Raw genomic sequence first — 19,058 nt, 5'->3', positions numbered from 1 at the left:
GAACTTGTAAAGGACGTGATTGTATGTTTATAGTATGCTGACAATTAGTGATCTCTTGTAAAATAATTCTTATAAATATCTAATTTAATGTGTCATAATATTTATATATCTTATTTAGTTAAAAGGTAAATATTTTTATATTATTACATACTTGTTACATCCCTGTGATTTAATAAAGAAGGAGAAGAATACGTGTAATTTAAAATGTTTTAGCTACAGGTAGTTGTACCAGTTCACTTCCTGCTAAATGAAAGAGTAATCACTCAATAGTTTGAAATTGGAGAAAGAATAAGGAAGTATAAAATTTACATACATTAGTCTTACTACCGATAGGTGTATGAATTGCTTAATTCAGTGTTTCCTAACTTTATTGTGATCTTTTTTGATAATTCATCTGCGACCTCTCTCTCCCTTCGACTTTCTCCAACATGTATAGGCAAGGCCTATTCACTGAGGCAAAGAAACTACATTAAAATCAATTACTTCAGTACATAATTTTTAATTAATATTTAATTATCTCTCGTAATACAGTAGTTCCCCGTTGGATTGACGAAATCGATCCCTATCACTTTCTGGAATCGACCCAATCGCTGAGGGTTCGTTCAGGTCACCTGCCTTCGATCCTCAAACCCCTTGATATTTGAAACATAATGCGCCAGGCGCTGAACCAATTATGATAAATGAAATGTCTATAATTTCTAGTTCAGTTTAAACGAAACCTCAATCGAATTATTTTAAACGTGTAATTCATTGTCACAAAGAAATTTCGCTGTTTTTCCAGCTCTCATTTTCTGTTTCTCACATGGTTTAGTGGTAAGACTAGCTTGGATTCTAATCTTATTTGAGAGTGTTGAGAGTAGACCCTGGAGAGCAGATCTCGCAGAGTGAATAGTTTGACGTTGTAAGTCCCAAATCACGTCAATCTAACGAGCCACTATTGTGGTAGTTATATTTAAGTCTCCAGGTGTGCAGGATAATCTGCTACAATGTTACAATAAAGAGGATAGCGACGATGCTTTCGAACCTTCTATTCATAGAATAAGGCAGTGTGATTACATTAAAATAGGGTAATTAAGGGGGAGATGTCACACTTTCGGTATTTAAGGGATGGTGATAATGATTGCACCATACTCAGGAGTGAGTTTTCTTTGTTTTTCGAGATAAATCTATTGCACAGTGCCTTCATAATTATACTTCTTGTTTATTTGTACAATACTATTATAGTAATTAAAAATTCATAATCTTTCATAACTTTGTAACTTTTGTAATACGTTGAGGGTATTCTGTGGAAGTGTTTTTTGTTAGAACAAGTTATCTTTTACAAAACTCACGAAAACAGGAAAGTATGGCATTTCTTCGTAACATTTGGGATAGATGCTGCATTTTTAATTTGTATAACTGCGACAGTTTAAATGGAAGCTAAGTCGACTGAAATGATGTCTTTAATGTTTAAAATACAAAAACTGTCTGAAAATATCTATCTTACCTTCAAACATCTCCATGAGATTAGTCCTCTTATTGCATAATTTTACAACACGTAGAAAACAGTCGATGAAATTTGAAGTCTCCAGAAAATATTATTTTACATGAAAAAAATACCAGAAGAAATCTCAGTTACTTTGTTTTTACTAGTTTTTCAAGTACGAAGTTTAGATTGAAAATTAAAAATTTTTCAAAGTGCGGTATTACTCGTAGAAGTGAAGTCTCTTCCAGAAAGAAGCAATTTGTAATTTTATTTGTTTAAACATGATATGTATTGAAACTTTAATTTATTTCAATGAAAATAATAGGAGATGATGTCCTACTAACTGTATCTATCTTTAGGAAAATTCTCCATTACGAACTTTTGGGACAGTGTAAATTTTTCAAATTGTGCGTTATCTCTTCCATACGTATTAAATAAATGCCAAAAATCGACAATTTAAAGTAATCGCCGCGGTCTCTCAGGAAGCACTTCATGATTCCTTTGAGGGTCACGTTGCATCGGTTAGAAATCAGGAACCTAAATAATTTTTCCAAGAGAATGTTCGTCTTATAGCTGAGAAAGTGAATAAATAATTCCATATTTAGCTTTTGTTACCAACATCGGAAATCTGGAAACAAAAAAATATTCTCATGTTTAACAATACTAACAAAATTTATTCCTCTGTGTATTTGAAATGATTTATTAATCACATAATTATGCTCTTAGGTAATACATAGCTTTTTGATAATATTATATGCTTTTGCTTCCATAAAAAAAGTTTATAAACATTATTGTACCTCCAACTTGTCAACGGAGAATAGTCCCTTGAAGACTGTTGCATACTTGATAGTACAACACATAAGCCGCACTAAATTCATATTATATGTAAATTAAACGTGGGTGCGTCCATCTACTTGTAGCAGTATCGATACTGTGCTATTGCTGTGCTGTTATAGATAAGTGAACGTATGTACATTTAAAATATGTACAGGCTGTTCGACAGTAGGTATCAGAGATTTTAAGGAGTATGTATTCTACACGCTAAAATAAGATGAATAATAAAAATGCTAAAAATGCATTTGTGGCCTCATTTCAAAGTTATTAACCCCTTCCATTCGATGATTTACTGTTTTGCCTTCATATCGTCACGTCACCTGAGAGACAGCAGTCAAGTGCAAAGAGTTAATTGTTGAGAAAATGCTTAAAACTCTCGTTAAATGTTTCTAACTTCGAACTTATTCTACTAATTTTGTTGTGCCTGACTTAGTTAGTGCACGCCAGCAGTAGAATAGGTCTTAACTCAGACATATTTCATGCATATTTTATGAGTTCTCTCAATGATTAACCGTTTGAACTCAGTTATCCCTTCTAAGATAAAATGAATAGAAAATCAGGACCTTCAACTATAAAAGGTTAATAACTCTGAAACGAAATCTTCTTTCTTAATTTTCGTTCTATTTTTGATACCTGTTGTTAAACATCCTGGATAATAATGTGAATGTATTGACTTTGATCTGGTGCTGTTCATGTGCTATATTGTTAAATAGGCCACAACCTATTCTTGAAAATTTCTATGAAGTTAATTTTCTTTGGCCTAATTGTGGGTGTCACAGAGTAAAATTTACCTAATTTATTATTTACACTGATACGTCTATTACTACTGAATACATGTAGAGGATAAAAAAATCTTCTATTAATGTATTCTTAGGACTTGTTTCCTCAGTAACTGTAAATGGAAATTTAATTAATGGTCTTACTACGTACTGTCTCAAAAATAGCGGTACTACAGGTGATCGAACCATAAACACGGCTAATGTAAACAGACATATTAAATATGCGACTATGTCGCTACACACACACCATGTATAATCGACAGCGAGATATACAAGGTATTAAAAAAAGTATTTCAAGACTTTAAGGACTTATTGTACTCATCGAAAGGAGTAAAAAATGTCGAATCAACATAGATCCAAAAGTCAATCCTTTCGATGAAAAATTGACTTTTATTATTTACGTGTATTTAGTACCGTGAATGAGTTTCTTCAAGATGTACTGAATGTAAATAAAAGAATTGATTTAGTACCGTGAATGAGTTTCTCCATGATGTATTGAATGTAAATAGAAGAATTGATTTAGACATACGTTCCAAGTTGTCAAAACAAGATTATTAAACTAGATTGAACAAAGGTCACTTCATAGCTTCAAACGTAGTACAAATTTTCAGTTTTCATTTAGTATTGAGCGTAGTTGTGAACGTAGTAATGAGCTTAGTAGATGTGAGCTTTACATTGCAATAAAAGGAAGTCACATCGAACATTTACTGTGGCAAAATAGGTTTGTACTAAATTTGCATTTATTTATCAACTAATCCTTCTTGCTGCTAGTTTAATAATCTTGTAACTTTGAACGTACTTTTGATTTGATTCCTCTGTTTACATTCGATGCGTCGTGGAGAAACTCGCTCACGTTATCGAGTATTCTTAAATATTAAAATAGATTCAGAATAGAATAATCCTATATTTTTGGCGGGCAGTGTATCTTATACATGAATTCTTCAGGATTTTTTTAGATTTTCCAAACTTTTATTTCTTTACTAAAAACATTAAATTGTTTATGGCTTTTAAGAGATTATAAACTTGCAGGTATTTAAAATTCATTAGACTTACTGGCTTATTATGTACTTTCTAAAATTTTGCTGACTTTCATAATTACATTAAAGATTCTCAAATTTGTTAGAGGAGCCATGTATTCAATGAATTTAAGGGTTACTTGGGCTTTCATATATAAGTTGTTGTACTTTTGCTTTTATAAAACCGTGGAGTCCAAATTTTCAGTTCCTGAGGTGTCATAACACATCTCAACTTTCAGATACAACTCAAAATATTTCAAAATTGTTGGGATAATTTTCATTTTCTTTTAAAATATTTGAAACTATCAAAGTTTCTGAATCATTTAAACTTAATTAAAGACACAATTTCATTACAATATAATCTGACAGAATCTTAATGAAATATTTAAAAAAATTTCACGAAATTCTAGAATTATCCTATTCGTAGAAATCACCAAAGCATTTAAAGCATTTCTAATGTTTCTTAAGGAAGAATAACCGTTTGAACCAACATAGAATACGTACTTTTGTACATACTTTCTTCATTTTATTACAGCTCATTGATTTAATGTATTTTTTTCTTTTTATTACATCTTAACTATTTAAAAGAACTTAAATTACTTCGAAAAAAGTTGGGGTCAAAAATGTATTTTTATAAGTCGTATAGGTTTTTTTAGAGGATAGCCCTAAAAACGCCTGTATATCATATCTTAAGTGCAAAAATGAAACAGTGCTGTATTAAACATATCTTAACATTAATAACTATCTGATACCCAAGAGGATTTTAAACATTTTAAAAAGAGGAATAGTAACACGAATGAAGAAAAAGTTTGGTTATTTCAGAAGAAAAATCAACGTTTCTTATAATTCAGAAATAAGGGATAATGTAAAAAAAGGATTTGTTATCAGATACGGAATCTAATGATGGACCTGCATGCAAAAGAAATCGATTAGACGAACATAGCTCGAGTTATCAGGGCTTCACCGTATTAAAATATGTAGCTTCAAGAAAAACACGTTTAAACCCCCTGGTCAAGTTGCGGGGCTATCTGCATCATTTCATTCAAAACTTTGTAACTTCGCTAATTCTTCGAATTTGTTTAAGAAACTTGTTTTAAAATATTCTTAAAATGTTAGATGATGTAAGTGTGTCAGAAAAAATTGATTTTGAAAGTTTTAAATGATTATTCCCTCTTAAAATCAGAAGTACCAGAAAAGTCAAAATAATTGGTACTGTTGTTGCTTATACATATTTGATTTTTTATAAATATTTTCTTTTTTGAATTAGCTGAATAATGCTAAAACGATATGCACATAAATTTTATTTCTGTGAATTATGTACTTTTTTAAAATTTTGTAATGTTTGCACACAGTTAAAAATGAACACAATAGTCCAAGTGTTAATATTTAGAATGTAGCAAATTTTTAAGTTTGAAAATCGAGCTCCACGTCTAGTGCTCGTATAAAATTTTAGGTAGAGGAAAAGATGGTAATATGGAACCCCAGTTTGTTTTTTAACGATTTTTCACAAACTTATGCATTAAATGATTTAAATTTGGCTTTCATTTAATTCCCACATATTCTTCCCTTATATTTAAAAACGTTAAACAGAAAAGAAAATTTTTGCTTATGAAATTTTAACTTTATTTGGTAAAGTGTACTTTCCACTCAAGAATTTTTGTGCGGGTAATATGAAACCCTGGTTTTCTTGAGTGGAAGACATAAATTCTTCACAATAGTGGAAGACAATTCTTTATAATATGATTTTGAGTACAGGAAACAGTTCGACTGTTTTACTTGGACCCATTTTCTTTGCTTTTATTGCTGCAAGGGTTCTAATCATATAATTCGTATCCCATGATCTTTTACGTTTTAATAAGATACTTCTAATAAGATACTTCGAGGCATATTTAAATATATCTAAGCAATTTAAAAAATTGTTTATTTATCTAATATGGATTAAAAGTAAATGAAATGAAGTTCCATATGTAGGGTTTCATATTAGTACTAAGTTAAGGTTTAGAATATTTGCACATATTCAAAAATAGTCGAAAAATGTTATGAAACCTCTTGTTACAATAAATAAATAAACCTTCACACTATCTAAAAGACGTTGCGACAGCCGTCAACAGTTCAAGAAATAAAAAGAAACTGATGTAAAAACAATCGGCGAAAAACTTTTTAGTTTCTTATTTTTTTCATTTCGAAAATACTTTTAATTGTTGTACAAAAATAAATATGATTAAAATTAGACAGCTTTTATTCTCATATCATCTTTTTTGTACTACAAACATATTCCATTGTTACGACATAAGTGGTAGTATAATACTTAATGTATTGGGAGGTTCTATATTATTACTTTTCCTCTGATTTTTGTCTTTGTAAAGACTATCATAATGTTTCAAACTCTTTTAAACAATTCAATGAAACGTTTGCATTAGTTAAGGGGAGTGCCATAATTTACAAAAGTAGAAATAAACTTGAATATTAAAAAAAATCTAACACACTACTATACACGTTAAATCTTCAGAAAAATTAAAAATTTGAATATCTTTCAATTAAATTATGATAGTTACAATTAATCCTTTAGACGTGATGTATTTCCAGCAGTAATTCGTTACTAGCAATCAGCTGAACTTATTGCAGTACAAACAAAGAGAAAAATAATCACACAGGATGCATGCATAGTTAACATCTTACGCTACATGTAATCGATGTTTATAAATCAGTATTAGCTTTTATGTCATGTATGTTTTTCGCAAATGGATTATTAAATGTATAACATTAAATCTATGATTAAAAATATAATGCATAAATACTTAAATGAATAATTTAGATATATTTTTCAAATTTTTTATAAATGATAAAACAATATACTAGGAATTACTAGGAATTAATCTTCTATTCATTTTTAAATTTTAATTAACAAAATTTAATTGTTCTTTTAACAAATTTAATATCCATGTCTATCTAATTTCTTTAATTTCACAATAGTAAGTTTTGCAACCCCAATAAGGACGTATCATACATTAAAATTGAAATCTTTGAATCATTAAAGCTTCAAATTTTCAAGTTCTTGAAAATTCAATTCAAATGTTTCAGTATTTAAATCTATAAGTTTTCTTCAGAATTTGAAATATATAAAAACTCGAATCTTTAAATATCTAAATAAATACTTAACGAAATAAAGTGTCTGGCTTTGATCACATTCCTCTATAATATCCTTGTTATCCTTGCAAAATATTTTTGAATGAATTAATGTAATGCTCTTAACACATTTTTTATAAATAAATATATATCGCTTTTAGTAAGGAAATTTAATTTTTACAAAGTATTATAACTACGGTACTTTTTCGAAATAAATATTTATATAATAAACACATAAACCATAAAGTATAACCACTTCTATAAAAACTAATTTTGCATTCATGTCAACAATTTGAAACTGAAAAATAAAATAAATCGACTTTGACAAAAGAAATGTAAACTACATTACATAGTAGGATACATGACAATGGCCAATAATTACGTCTCCATACAGAAAATATACTTTTTACACGTTTTTTTATAAATATTTAACTCTTTGTAAACAATTTCATTTATCGTTAGATTATGAAAATTTCTTAAAGTTATTTTTATTGATTTTATTAACAAATTTACTCAACAAAAGATAAATTTACTTTATCAGTATTTATAATTCACTATTTATAGGATGGTCTTCCTTAAAGAACTAATCACTATTCCGTTTAGCCCTACATGTTTTTCTGAGTGAGCGATTTCAACTCCTCGAGAAACTAAAAATCCCACTAACTTTCACAGCGGTCGTGAAAATCGCCGCAAGTTGGAACCTCCGTAGCAGTTTAAAATTCGAACGTGGCAAGGGACTCTCGACGATCAAAAGGAGATGAGGTCGGTTGGTTGTCAGCGGGTACAGCAAGGCGGAGAAGAAAGGCCAGAAAGTTGACGCGTCGACGCGCAGAGGCGTCGAAGGCAGAGCAGCCGCGTCGTCCGACGGCCGTTCATGGAAACGACCGGCTGGCGGAGGGGACGAACTGAAAGAGGGAGAACGGAAATATGCAGTTCGTATTGAGGCAGGTCGGTGCAGCGCCACGAGTCGCGCTCCAGGCGCAGAGATCAATGTACCCGCCCCCTTCGTGCCTTGCCGACAACGTCCACGTCGAGTCTGCCTCGTAAATCCGCGAGCACGGGATGCGACCACGGGACGTGCCTCTGAGGGTAGCTCAGACGGTGTACGAAATGTCGAGCCTCGCCTAAACCGCCGCCAGGACGAGAAGAATGGGAGGACATCCTAGTTACGTAAGAAGGAAGCACGCGAGAAGGAAGTCTCTGATCAGGGGAGGGCTGTCTCGTGCGTGAAACCGCTGCACGCAGGATGCTCCGGTGAAAGAAGACCCAGGGAAGCTCCCGCGTAGGAGACGCTGGAAGACGTGGGAATGTGTACTCCCCTTTCGTGAAGAGAAAGCAGAGATCTAGGCTAACTGTGCTCGGCAAGGCTTGCCGCTGTACTCGGACAGAGATATCTTTTCAGGAGAGGCCGCTGAAAGAGACGCGTCAAAGAGACGCGAAACGAGGCCACGCAACAGAAGCACCGCGAAGTTCAGAATTTAGTTCATCGCGGAATTGGCACGATCCACGGAACAACTGTCCGAGTATTCATCGAGTTCGAGGGAACGTGGTGACGTAGGAAAACAGGAAAACCTGTTACCACGTTCTCGTACAGGTAGTGGCGATGTTAACGGGGAAATCGACGAGTCCCTGGCAGCAGCCTGCCACAGGGAACGTTGCCTCGAAGCTGGCAGCTAGTGAGCTACGATGAACGAGTCGAGGTAAAACGCGGGTCTGGCCTCTCGATAATAAATGGTGACCTAGTGGAGACAGCGAACGGAGGGTGGAGTTCAACGGAACGTCAGAGAACGAGCCAACAAAGGGGAGCGGAGAATGACGGACAATCGTGCAGGTGGGCCTAGTTGCGCGGAGACGCAGCTCGACACCGACGAGGACGAGGGCCAGCGACAGGTTGTACCATCGGCAGCGTAATGCCTTGCAGAATTAGCCCTAGGAACGAGGGCAGAGCGACAAATTCGAGAGACTGTATTCAAAGGAAGTCGAGAAGAGATGGTTAAAGTTAGTGACGGGAAAACAGCCCTAGCTACTGATTCGCGATCATGCGAGGGATAGAGTGGAAGGCTTTCTCTCGCGAATCGAGTACTGTTTTACTGGTGCTGAGCAATTAGGGGGAATGTTATGAGAGGGAGGGGGAGAAGGGAGAAAAAGAGAGAGAGAGAAGGGAGTGTGCAACGACGTATCGACGGGAAACCCGGAGAGCCTTTCTTCATGGAGTGTTCTCGACCCTGTCCCAATTTCCAGCTGGAAGCTCGATAGGGGCAAGTCGGTCGACGATGGTACGGATTAACAGGCTACGAGGCCGTGTACGAACAGGCTTGAAGACGAGAGAAGACACCGTGAGCAAGATTTCGAAGGCCTTCGAGAGAAAACTGAAAATAGTAATCGATTAGAGGGGGGGCAGGGTGAGGGGGCAGAGAAGGGAATAAATATACACGTTAGAGGAGCGAGGAAAGAAGCTTAGGGGGACGCGTGGAAGCGCGAAGAATGTACAGGTGCATGGACTATCATAGCATAGACAGAATGTTCAAGAGCAGGATCTTCCAGGGTGATCTAAGCCCTGTCCCGATTCCGGGCAGCCTGCAACAGTCGAGTACGTAACAATGAGGGAAACCCTTTACGGTTAGATCGATCATTCGACGCACGTTTCGCGCAGGGGATCGATTCTTCGGATTGTAGCTTTATGGTATGCCTGCGGGAACGGGGTTGGACTCGACAGCATTGTGGGTTTTATGTGAAAGTAAATTTTTCTGATCTTTCTCTGATCCTTTTTGGTCGTATGGACTTCGTACATAATGATCTTAAAGTACAGAATTTGGTTATTTTTAATTTGTAATACCCTCTTTATGCTTTTCCCGAGATTTTAGAACGGTATTTTTTAAATATGAGATCGTCTTTATGTATGAAAAATAGTTTTCTTTAAAACTTTTACTGTTCTTTTAAGAAAATTCTACACGTAACAGATATTATTGGATGATTATTCAAATTTTATATTTTAAAATATTAAATTTAATCGCAAAATATTAAGATAATTTTGTCTTATTTATTTGTAGTAATAATTTTGTCGACTCATAGAATCTAATATTGTTAAATATTAAATTTGGTTAATTTTCTGACATCGATCAGTGGGCACTGTATTTGAATTTCAAAACGTCATATTTCAAAAGTGTCTAAACTAAGTGTTTTAAATTGCAATCATTTTTAAGCCATGTCTTTATTGCTAGCTTGAAATATTAGATTTGTCGTTTACAATAGGTTTCCCGAATTTTTTCATTAATTTTAGTTAAATTTTTGAGTTCGATATTTTCACAACATTAAAATCCATTTGCTAATATTATAAGTAGTGACTGTTAAAATGAGTTATTTCCTTATCCATATGGGTTTCAGAACACTTTGAAAATATTTAAACTAATTTCTGCAATGATTCTGCTCTATGCAGACCTTATTTGTCGCGTAACTGTTCTACATCATGTTAGCAACGGTTTTCTAAACAGCGAATCTAATTACTGCATCATCACATACATTATTAAAATTTTACAATTAAGGTAAATGAAAATCCAATAGTGAAAATTGTTCAAGAAGGAAGAAAATGATTGAAAAAACCTAATATTTAATATTTCAATCTTCTGCATTCTCCCTAGAAAATACTATCCTAAACTACACAAAGAAAAGAAAAATAATTATGCAGAACGAAAAACATCATTTTATTTTCAATACCTGTAGCTCAAATAGTAAATGTAATTCTCATTACTTCTATACCACCTCTTTAGCGTTCTATGGTCAAGATCCTCTTCCTTCCTCAACCTTCTTTCTCCTGAGCAGCGACCCGATCGAATTCCAAGTCTAGACAAAAGATGAAGACTTCCTTCACGGAAGAACAGGATAAGATGAGACCGATAACAGCGAAAAACTAGGTAGAGGTATATCCGGTGGTAGTGGGGTACCAAAGAGGTCATTGACCTCTCTGGTGCAGCTGTTATTGATCGACGAGGACTAGCAACATCGCTCCAGCCTTTTACCGAACTCTGCTTGTCCTGTTCCGAAGGATATCAACTGTTTTCTGCTCTGGCACATCTTGTCAAAGCTTATATGAATTCTTCTCTATTCACCTTATTGCGACGTTGATCGTTGAATTTTGCTACTTCGACCCAGAAACATTGCTTCGAGGCATCCAGCGAGGACCGTCGGGCGCAGGCTGACCCAATAAATACTGGGTGACCTCATTCTGGGCTCCTCGCCCTGTTCCTTCGAACGTATCCTCTCTTTTCCCCCTTGGCAACCCATGAAACTGCCATGGTTGTTACTGTTATACTTATTCAAGTCGTTCATACAATTTTTTTAATAAGAACTTTGCATTGACATAGAAGAGTATTTGTAACAATAGGAACTACATTATTTTTGGGAGAATTTTATGAGAAGAATTAAAAATGTGTACGTTTGTATCTGTTTAAGAAATTCCATAAATTTATCGTTTTAATCTAAGGGACTGTTTAGTAAGATAAAAAAGCACGAAAAAAGGATTTTTTACATTCATTTTATTGGATGAAAATGTTATCAGAGCTTGAATGAGATTTAAATGTAGTACTTCTACTGCAAATGAAAATTTGAAGAATATATGAATGAAATTAGGAAGGATACAAATTAATTTTATTTGTACAATATTCCAGGCCAGCAGAGTCAGCAGGGCGAGCAGGAGTTGGCGACGAAAATGCTGCAGATACAGAGCAAAAGATTCTATCTCGATGTGAAACAGAACAGACGTGGGAGGTTTATCAAAGTAGCCGAGGTATTTTTCTTATACATTATTTTTTAAACAATTCGAATTGACTGTTAACTTACACTACGCGTAGAACTACTAAGAATTTGTTTTAAGTGGAACAAAAGGAAAAGAAAGAAATGCATTTCTATTTTACAGATTGGAGCAGATGGGAGAAGAAGCCAAATTTACCTGGCTCTCAGCACAGCGTCCGAGTTTCGGAATTACCTTTCGACGTTTAGTGACTTTTATGCATCTTTAGGTAAACCCACCACCCTCGATACGTGCACTGAATGAATATTTCTTGAGTTCTATGTTATACCGTAATACTTTTAATTTGAGACAAAAATATGTGAAAATAGAGTTCTCAGAACTCAAAGTACTATTTTTTCTCAGTTTAAAACGTGAAATCTACAGGTCCACCGAGCTCGGAAAATGTGCCAGACGACGGTAAATTGAAATCAGAAGTGATGACGAAGGATAACAGGCGGTATTACTTGGACCTCAAGGAAAATACTCGCGGCCGTTTCCTGCGGGTGAGTCACCCTGTATGTACCAGCCAATGCATTTACTTTCTACGATAAATGATAGAGTCTGAAGGTGCAACGGTTTTTCGAGGGTAAAAGTAAAGAGGCTCTTCTAAATCAAGGAATTAGAATTCGCGTTAAATATGGTTTTCACCTTGTATGCGTGCACGCTTTTAATAAAGGAGTAAGTGAAATATTTATGGTAAAAGAAGATTGTTTTTTGTACAGGTGTCGCAGACTGTCACACGGGGAGGACCTAGAACGCAAATTGCGATACCAGCACAGGGTATGATCGAATTCCGTGACGCGTTGACGGACCTCCTCGAGGAATATGGCACGGACGATGGCGGTTTCAAGGGTGACTTGCCAGAAGGACGGTATATGCGTGTGGATAGCAAGAATTTCTATTTTGATATCGGCCAGAATAACCGTGGTATCTATATGAGAATTTCTGAGGTACGTTGTAGAGTTAAGATATACTACATATTTTTCGTTTAACAGTAGTGATAGAATCAAGCTCGCTGAAAAAATAAATTTCATTTCGTATGTTTCCTATATGTTCGTGCTTCAAATTTAGTATAAAATTGGTCAAGATTCAAATCATATCCGAAAATACAACTATTGTTTTTGTTTGACAGTAAGTGTTTGATATTATACCTGAAAACTAATTCAACTATCTGTATCATTTTAAATTAAGTTTTGTAACTCATTAATATACCTACGATTTTTGTGACCTTCACTTTTTAGTAATTTGTATTCTTAGTTTTTGAAAAAGATTGTTGTTCAGAATAGTTACACTGCATCAAAAGTAGATCTAAAATAGTTTTATACTTGAATATATTATTTAGTTAAATGATTACTCAATAGTAAATAATACCTACATTCGCGGAGGTATATTTTATTCCTCTCGTATTCTCCATTCGTACATGAAATTGTGTTATGATACATTTTACATGTACATATGCATATACTCAGTATCCCAATTTTTCATACTAATGAGTGGTACACACATGATATAAATAAAACATGTATTATTACAGGTGAAAACGCATTTTAGAACAGCAATCACCGTACCAGAGAAATCCTGGGCGCGTTTCCGTGATATATTTGCAGATTACTGTGAAAGGATGAGAGAAAGGGGCGCAGGAACTAATGTCGTCATGAACAGCGGTGGTGGAGGGAACGTATTGCCCGAAGGAAGGGGCTCGGTGGTGGCACAGGTACCATCACCATCGACCTCACAACAGCCTAACTCAAATCCAAATTTAGACTCTCCCTTAATGAAGTGAAAAAGGCTTTAACTTAACTCGAACATTGGGGAATTATAACCGTAACTCGTTTTCAAGTCATTAAGCGAACTAAAGGAATTTGTCAGAGTCTATGCCATCGTCATCGCCATTTTCATCGACATCGACATCGTCATCGTCATTATCACCGTCACCGTCATCGTTCACCGTCACCATCACCGTCATCGTTATCGCCACCGTCACTATCACCGTCACTCGTCGTTAACTCGGAAAAAGAAAGAAAGAAAAAGAAAAACATCAAAACTCGCCTGGAATGGTTATATAGATATAAATATTATCGCAGAGAATCACAACCGTCAGCTGACTGTTAAGAGTATATAGATTCGTAATCATACAGATTGAGGTGTGCGCGCGATCCGATCTAACGTATCAATGTGATCCGTATCGCCGCACAAGTCTAAAAGAAATAATGGAAGGATAGTGGGAGAAAGGTAGATGATGACGATGATGTGTATGTGTGTGTGTGTGCGTACGTGCGCGTGTGTGTGTGCACGGGTGTGCGCGTATGTATGCTTGTGTATGTGTGAGCGAGTGTGCGTGTGCGTGCATACGAAATGAACGAGTTTGCCGCTCGTGCGATTATACAGAGATAGAAATACGCAACGACGGGATCGAGAAAAAATATAGAATTATCGCGCGATATGTCCTCTTATTAGGTGGATACAAGTTGCCATCAATTAACGTTATTAGTACTACCGTTCATTTCCTGGCAATATTTCTCTATGCTACGCATCGATCAATTCGATTCCTTTCTATTTTCTTAATTCTCTGCTTGTTGTTTCGCTCATGGAAGCTCTCGATAACCGAGGTATCCTGCATACTCTTCGCTCTCGTCACGCATTCGTTCAACGAACAAGGAAAGTGACACGAATTCTTTAGTGAGGAAATGGACTGTAGTGGAGATCACGTTACAATTGAATTTGATCGTTCAGAATTTATGAATAAATGAATTGTTATATTAACGATTATATCGATCGCGAGGAAAACGGAGAGCGTGGTGTGGGTGATCGCGTTAGACAAAAAGGTCCGTTAACGGCGGTCAGCGAAGTCAATCGCTTGTGTCGACTTAACCAAGATTAACCGTGACGCACAGTAAACGGCTTGAAAATTCTAATATCTCGATGAACGTATCTTTTTCTTGTCGAATTTATTGTCTCTGTGCGCGAAGCAACAGAGTCTTCGCGTGCGTAACTTCGACTCGAATCGATGGCGTTTCTTTTCTCAAGCACGCACGCGCGTTATTTATCGTTAAGAGTTAAGTCGCACAAGGCAGAACACTGCGCGTGTACTCGCTAGCCGCGTGAACGTTGAATCACAATCTATACATCGCGACACCGTACACACTCGTTTACAAGCTGAACGACGTCTCTATTAAAGTAATTATGAAATAATATATATATTAACATAGGTGAAGAAAAATGAAATGATGCTAGACGAATCCCTATAATATGTATATTATACAAAGTTGATTATGTTATGTTTTGTTTCATTGATTCGTATGAAATGTGCGCATGCAGATGCACGGTGTCTGGGTATAGAGACGCCAGTACAGAGTGCAAGTACACGAGTCATGTACACATTTATACATTCGACCATATGCACTGAATACACATACACACACATATATAAAAAAAGACACGAGAAATTAAATCGATAAATACACGCAGACACACACATACACACACATACACACACAGGTACATACAAGATAAACACGAAATATTCTAACATGAAAGACGAACGGTACAAGAGACGGTGTGCACGAGTACGTAATTTACGTTACGTTTGAGTGACGGCCGAGTTCTAACACAATTGCATATTAGGTATGTATTATACGAATGCATATTAGGTATTTATATAGAATCTATATAACTGTATAATTGTAACGAAATGCCAATGTCCGTGGACCCAGGCAACTGTATCATCCGACAACGCACGATCAATCGAATTGAAGGTGTTGCGGGCTTGCAATTGCTTAGGTCCATATCAATCGGGCGCAGAAAGAAATGATTATGAATACAAAAAGGAAAAGGAGAGAAACGAACGAGGGAGAAGAAAAGGCAAATGATATTTCAAAACGAACGACCGAGTCGGAGGAGAAAATAACGCAGTCGAGTTATTTCTCAGTGGAAAAGGAAAATCTTAATACGCTTTGATTCTGCAACGCTGTGCTAATATCAACAATGATAAAGAAAAAAAAAGAAACTATCTATCCGTTCTCTTGCGTTTATTCTAATCGAAACGACGAAACCGAAATAATGAATAATCTTAAATATATTTCGCACTGGTGCGAAATGATCGAGCAGCGGAGCGGCATAGATGCATTAAACGCATAAAAGTGCTATTTAATTAAAGAAAAAAAGAAAAGAATGACGTGTCCCGGTTCCTGCGTTATCCGGCGCGTCGACGTTTTGAAGAGACGAGTAAAAAATTTTATTTATTTTTTAGCAATGAACCTATTATCTATTTCGATAAGATATTTCTTCTTTGATTGCATTTCCTTCTAAATCGACAATTTCGGCTGGTCTGAATTTACTTAGCGCGTAGGTTTTTGATGATATAATGAAAATATAAATCACAATTAACAAATTTGAATACGCACGAGTGGATGAACTATCAAGACACATGAAAGCTATCCCGATCCTCTTCAATTTAAGAATAGTTTGAATTTCATCAAACCCTTGTTCTCCTTGTATCATTGTTATCATTGTTTTTGTCAATAAGTCAACCGATTAATGAAAATTAGAAATAGAAAAACATCATGTATGTCTTTTTCACTATTCTATTTTTTTTTTTTTTTAAACACCTATCAAACTTTGTTGAGTTCAAGAGGGTCGGCGAACCCGCGATCTGTGCACAAGAAAGCATATTTGTCCAAACCGAGCGTTCTGATGGAAACGGCAAAGAAAAAGGCATAGAAAAAAATCGTTTACTGGCGCAGATGGTATGACACATTGTGATCTATACAAATTACAAATTACAAAGCATCAACAAGTAGTAGATATTTAAGATATAAATATACACGTACACCTACGGTGACCTAGACACACTGTCTAATGTACGCGATTGCGTATGTAACGCATACAAAGAAAAATCATGTTATTAAAGTGAGGACGACTACAACGTACCTAACTAAAAAAAGAGAAAAAAGAAAAAACAAAGAAACACACAGAGAGACAGATATAAGAAACAAAAAAATCGTCTGACACGTAAAAGTAAGCAAAGTAATATAAAGAAAAAAAAAACAAATAAAGAAAGAAGAAACACGATGCTCCTGCCACGCAGCGAGTCCTTAGACAGCTTTAAGATAATAATTATAAATGATAAATAATAATTATTATTAAATAATAACGATAAACTTTCTATATGTTGAATCGTGTCTAGTGAGAGAAGTACTATTGAAGTAAAACAAAAAAAGAATCTACTGTCGCCACACATGGACTAACATACAGTTTATAATGATCATTAGTTGTCTATCGAATGTTCTTTTTTCATATAGCGGAGAAGGTGATTGTTAGAGAATAGCTTGGTGTTTCGTTTGCTGTTTTACAAAACGTTGTGCGGTTGGTAATCGGCGAACCTTTTACTGGATGTTGTGATATCGAAAAAGGTATAGCCGAAGTCCACACCTACGTTTATATTTGGTGGGGCTTTTGACCACTACTGTTATCATTATCACTGCTATTATTTCGTAGGGTTTCCATACCTGGCCTGTGTATGTTTCGCAAGCTATGTATGCATAGAACAATATCCTGTTACTAATTATACAAATAATTGGTCTCCCATGGGTGAGGGTGCATGCGTTACCTTTTTATTCATTCTACACTTCTTGCTAGTGTAGTTTTACCTTGTCTAAGGTGGAATATTAGATTAATTATTAACTTTATCATGCAAACTTTTCTCACATTAAGCTGTTTCCCTCAACTTGCAACTGGAGATTAAATGCCATGGTATGAAAACCCTGCGTTCGCTGCGATTATTCTTATCATTATTATTATTAATTATTATTATTATTACGATTATATTGTCATTATACTTATTATTACGATTATTCTCATTATTATTACTATTACTATTATTAGTACCATCATTACCAGAACAACTATCAGTTGTGTCCTGATCTTTGATCATAGGACTGGCCTCGAGCGGGCTGATTTTCATTTTGTTCTCTCTTTTTTTAACATACATGGGTTGTCGTTAGTCTCTTTTGCAGCAATCAATGACTTGCCAATATTTCAACACTTTTTTGAAATTTTTAACAAAAACAATCATGAATTCTATTCTTCCTTTCTCTTCACTCTTGATCATGTTTCCCCTCCTAGTCCACTGTTTCTCCTTACTTTATTAATCGGCCCACTCAGGTCTGGCGTAGAGTCAGTGTGTAGAACGTAAGCGCAAAGCAAACGCTATGCGAGAATAAAAACGGCAAGGAAAAGAAACAGGAGAGCAAGATTCGATGGGAAAACCGAACGGCGCCAACCCTTAACTTTGATCGACGATGTTTAGAGATAATTAGTTTCGTGATTTCACGAATCGCTCCTACCCCCTTTTTCTTTTTCAAACAAAGAAAAAAAGAAACAAAAGGGAATCACCTTTAAGCGTGGCGTTTTCTTTTCTTCCTCTTAGCGCGCTCTCGCGTGTGTGCATGCGTGCGTGTATGTGTTCATGTGCGTGTATAGAGATAATTGAAAAAGTGAACTATATCTCTTCACAAAGGGAAAGAGAAAACAAACATGAAAATCGATCACGGAGATGATGTACCATCGAAGTCAATAGAAATCAAGTTTCAATATTGTGCAGCGATTTTTTGACGTTTTCCAAATATTGCTGCCTAACGAAAACAATATCAGAGTGCAGAGTGCAATCATACAACTAAATCCCTTTGGCAAGATATTTCACAACGATTTATACATAAAGTAACAAATTTAGTTTTAATCCTTTTAGCTCAAAATGTTTCTTGTCATTATTTAAATAATAATTGAACTTTTGAATATACTAATGCTATAAAGGAAAACAGTAATTTAAGATGATGTTTTTGTTACCAGAGTTTATTATGTATAAGGTTTAAAACTATTATGAAATTTCTGACTGTCGATATGTCAAATCTCAGGTGCAATGGTTTAATGGAAGAACTTAGAAAATATGTTCTTAAATTTAATTTAAAAGAAGTTATAAATTAACATCTGTAAGTGCAATGAAATTATGATCTAAAATTCCATGGTCTTCGTTCGTAAGGAATTGGTACTTTGCC

The 19,058-nt window shown here is 35.1% G+C and overlaps 1 protein-coding gene across 5 annotated transcripts in view; it reads left to right on the top strand.

Annotated features, from left to right (window-relative positions):
* Pur-alpha (Purine-rich binding protein-alpha) overlaps positions 1 to 19,058 on the top strand; it is a 35,255-nt gene that overhangs the window by 12,290 nt on the left and 3,907 nt on the right. For 3 of the 5 annotated variants that reach the window (XM_076374807.1, XM_076374803.1, XM_076374805.1), the window contains 5 exons: positions 11,885 to 12,003; positions 12,133 to 12,235; positions 12,391 to 12,521; positions 12,729 to 12,956; positions 13,541 to 13,720. In XM_076374807.1, coding sequence (XP_076230922.1) covers positions 11,885 to 12,003; positions 12,133 to 12,235; positions 12,391 to 12,521; positions 12,729 to 12,956; positions 13,541 to 13,720 — 761 coding nt within the window. Of the gene's footprint in view, positions 1 to 9,645; positions 9,811 to 11,884; positions 12,004 to 12,132; positions 12,236 to 12,390; positions 12,522 to 12,728; positions 12,957 to 13,540; positions 13,721 to 19,058 lie in introns of those variants that run through there. The other 2 variants (XM_076374802.1, XM_076374806.1) reach the window with 2 other exon arrangements.

This window comes from Calliopsis andreniformis, chromosome 3, assembly GCF_051401765.1.
Source record: "Calliopsis andreniformis isolate RMS-2024a chromosome 3, iyCalAndr_principal, whole genome shotgun sequence".
Lineage (NCBI taxonomy): Eukaryota > Metazoa > Arthropoda > Insecta > Hymenoptera > Andrenidae > Calliopsis > Calliopsis andreniformis.
This window is presented reverse-complemented; position numbering and strand designations above follow the sequence as displayed.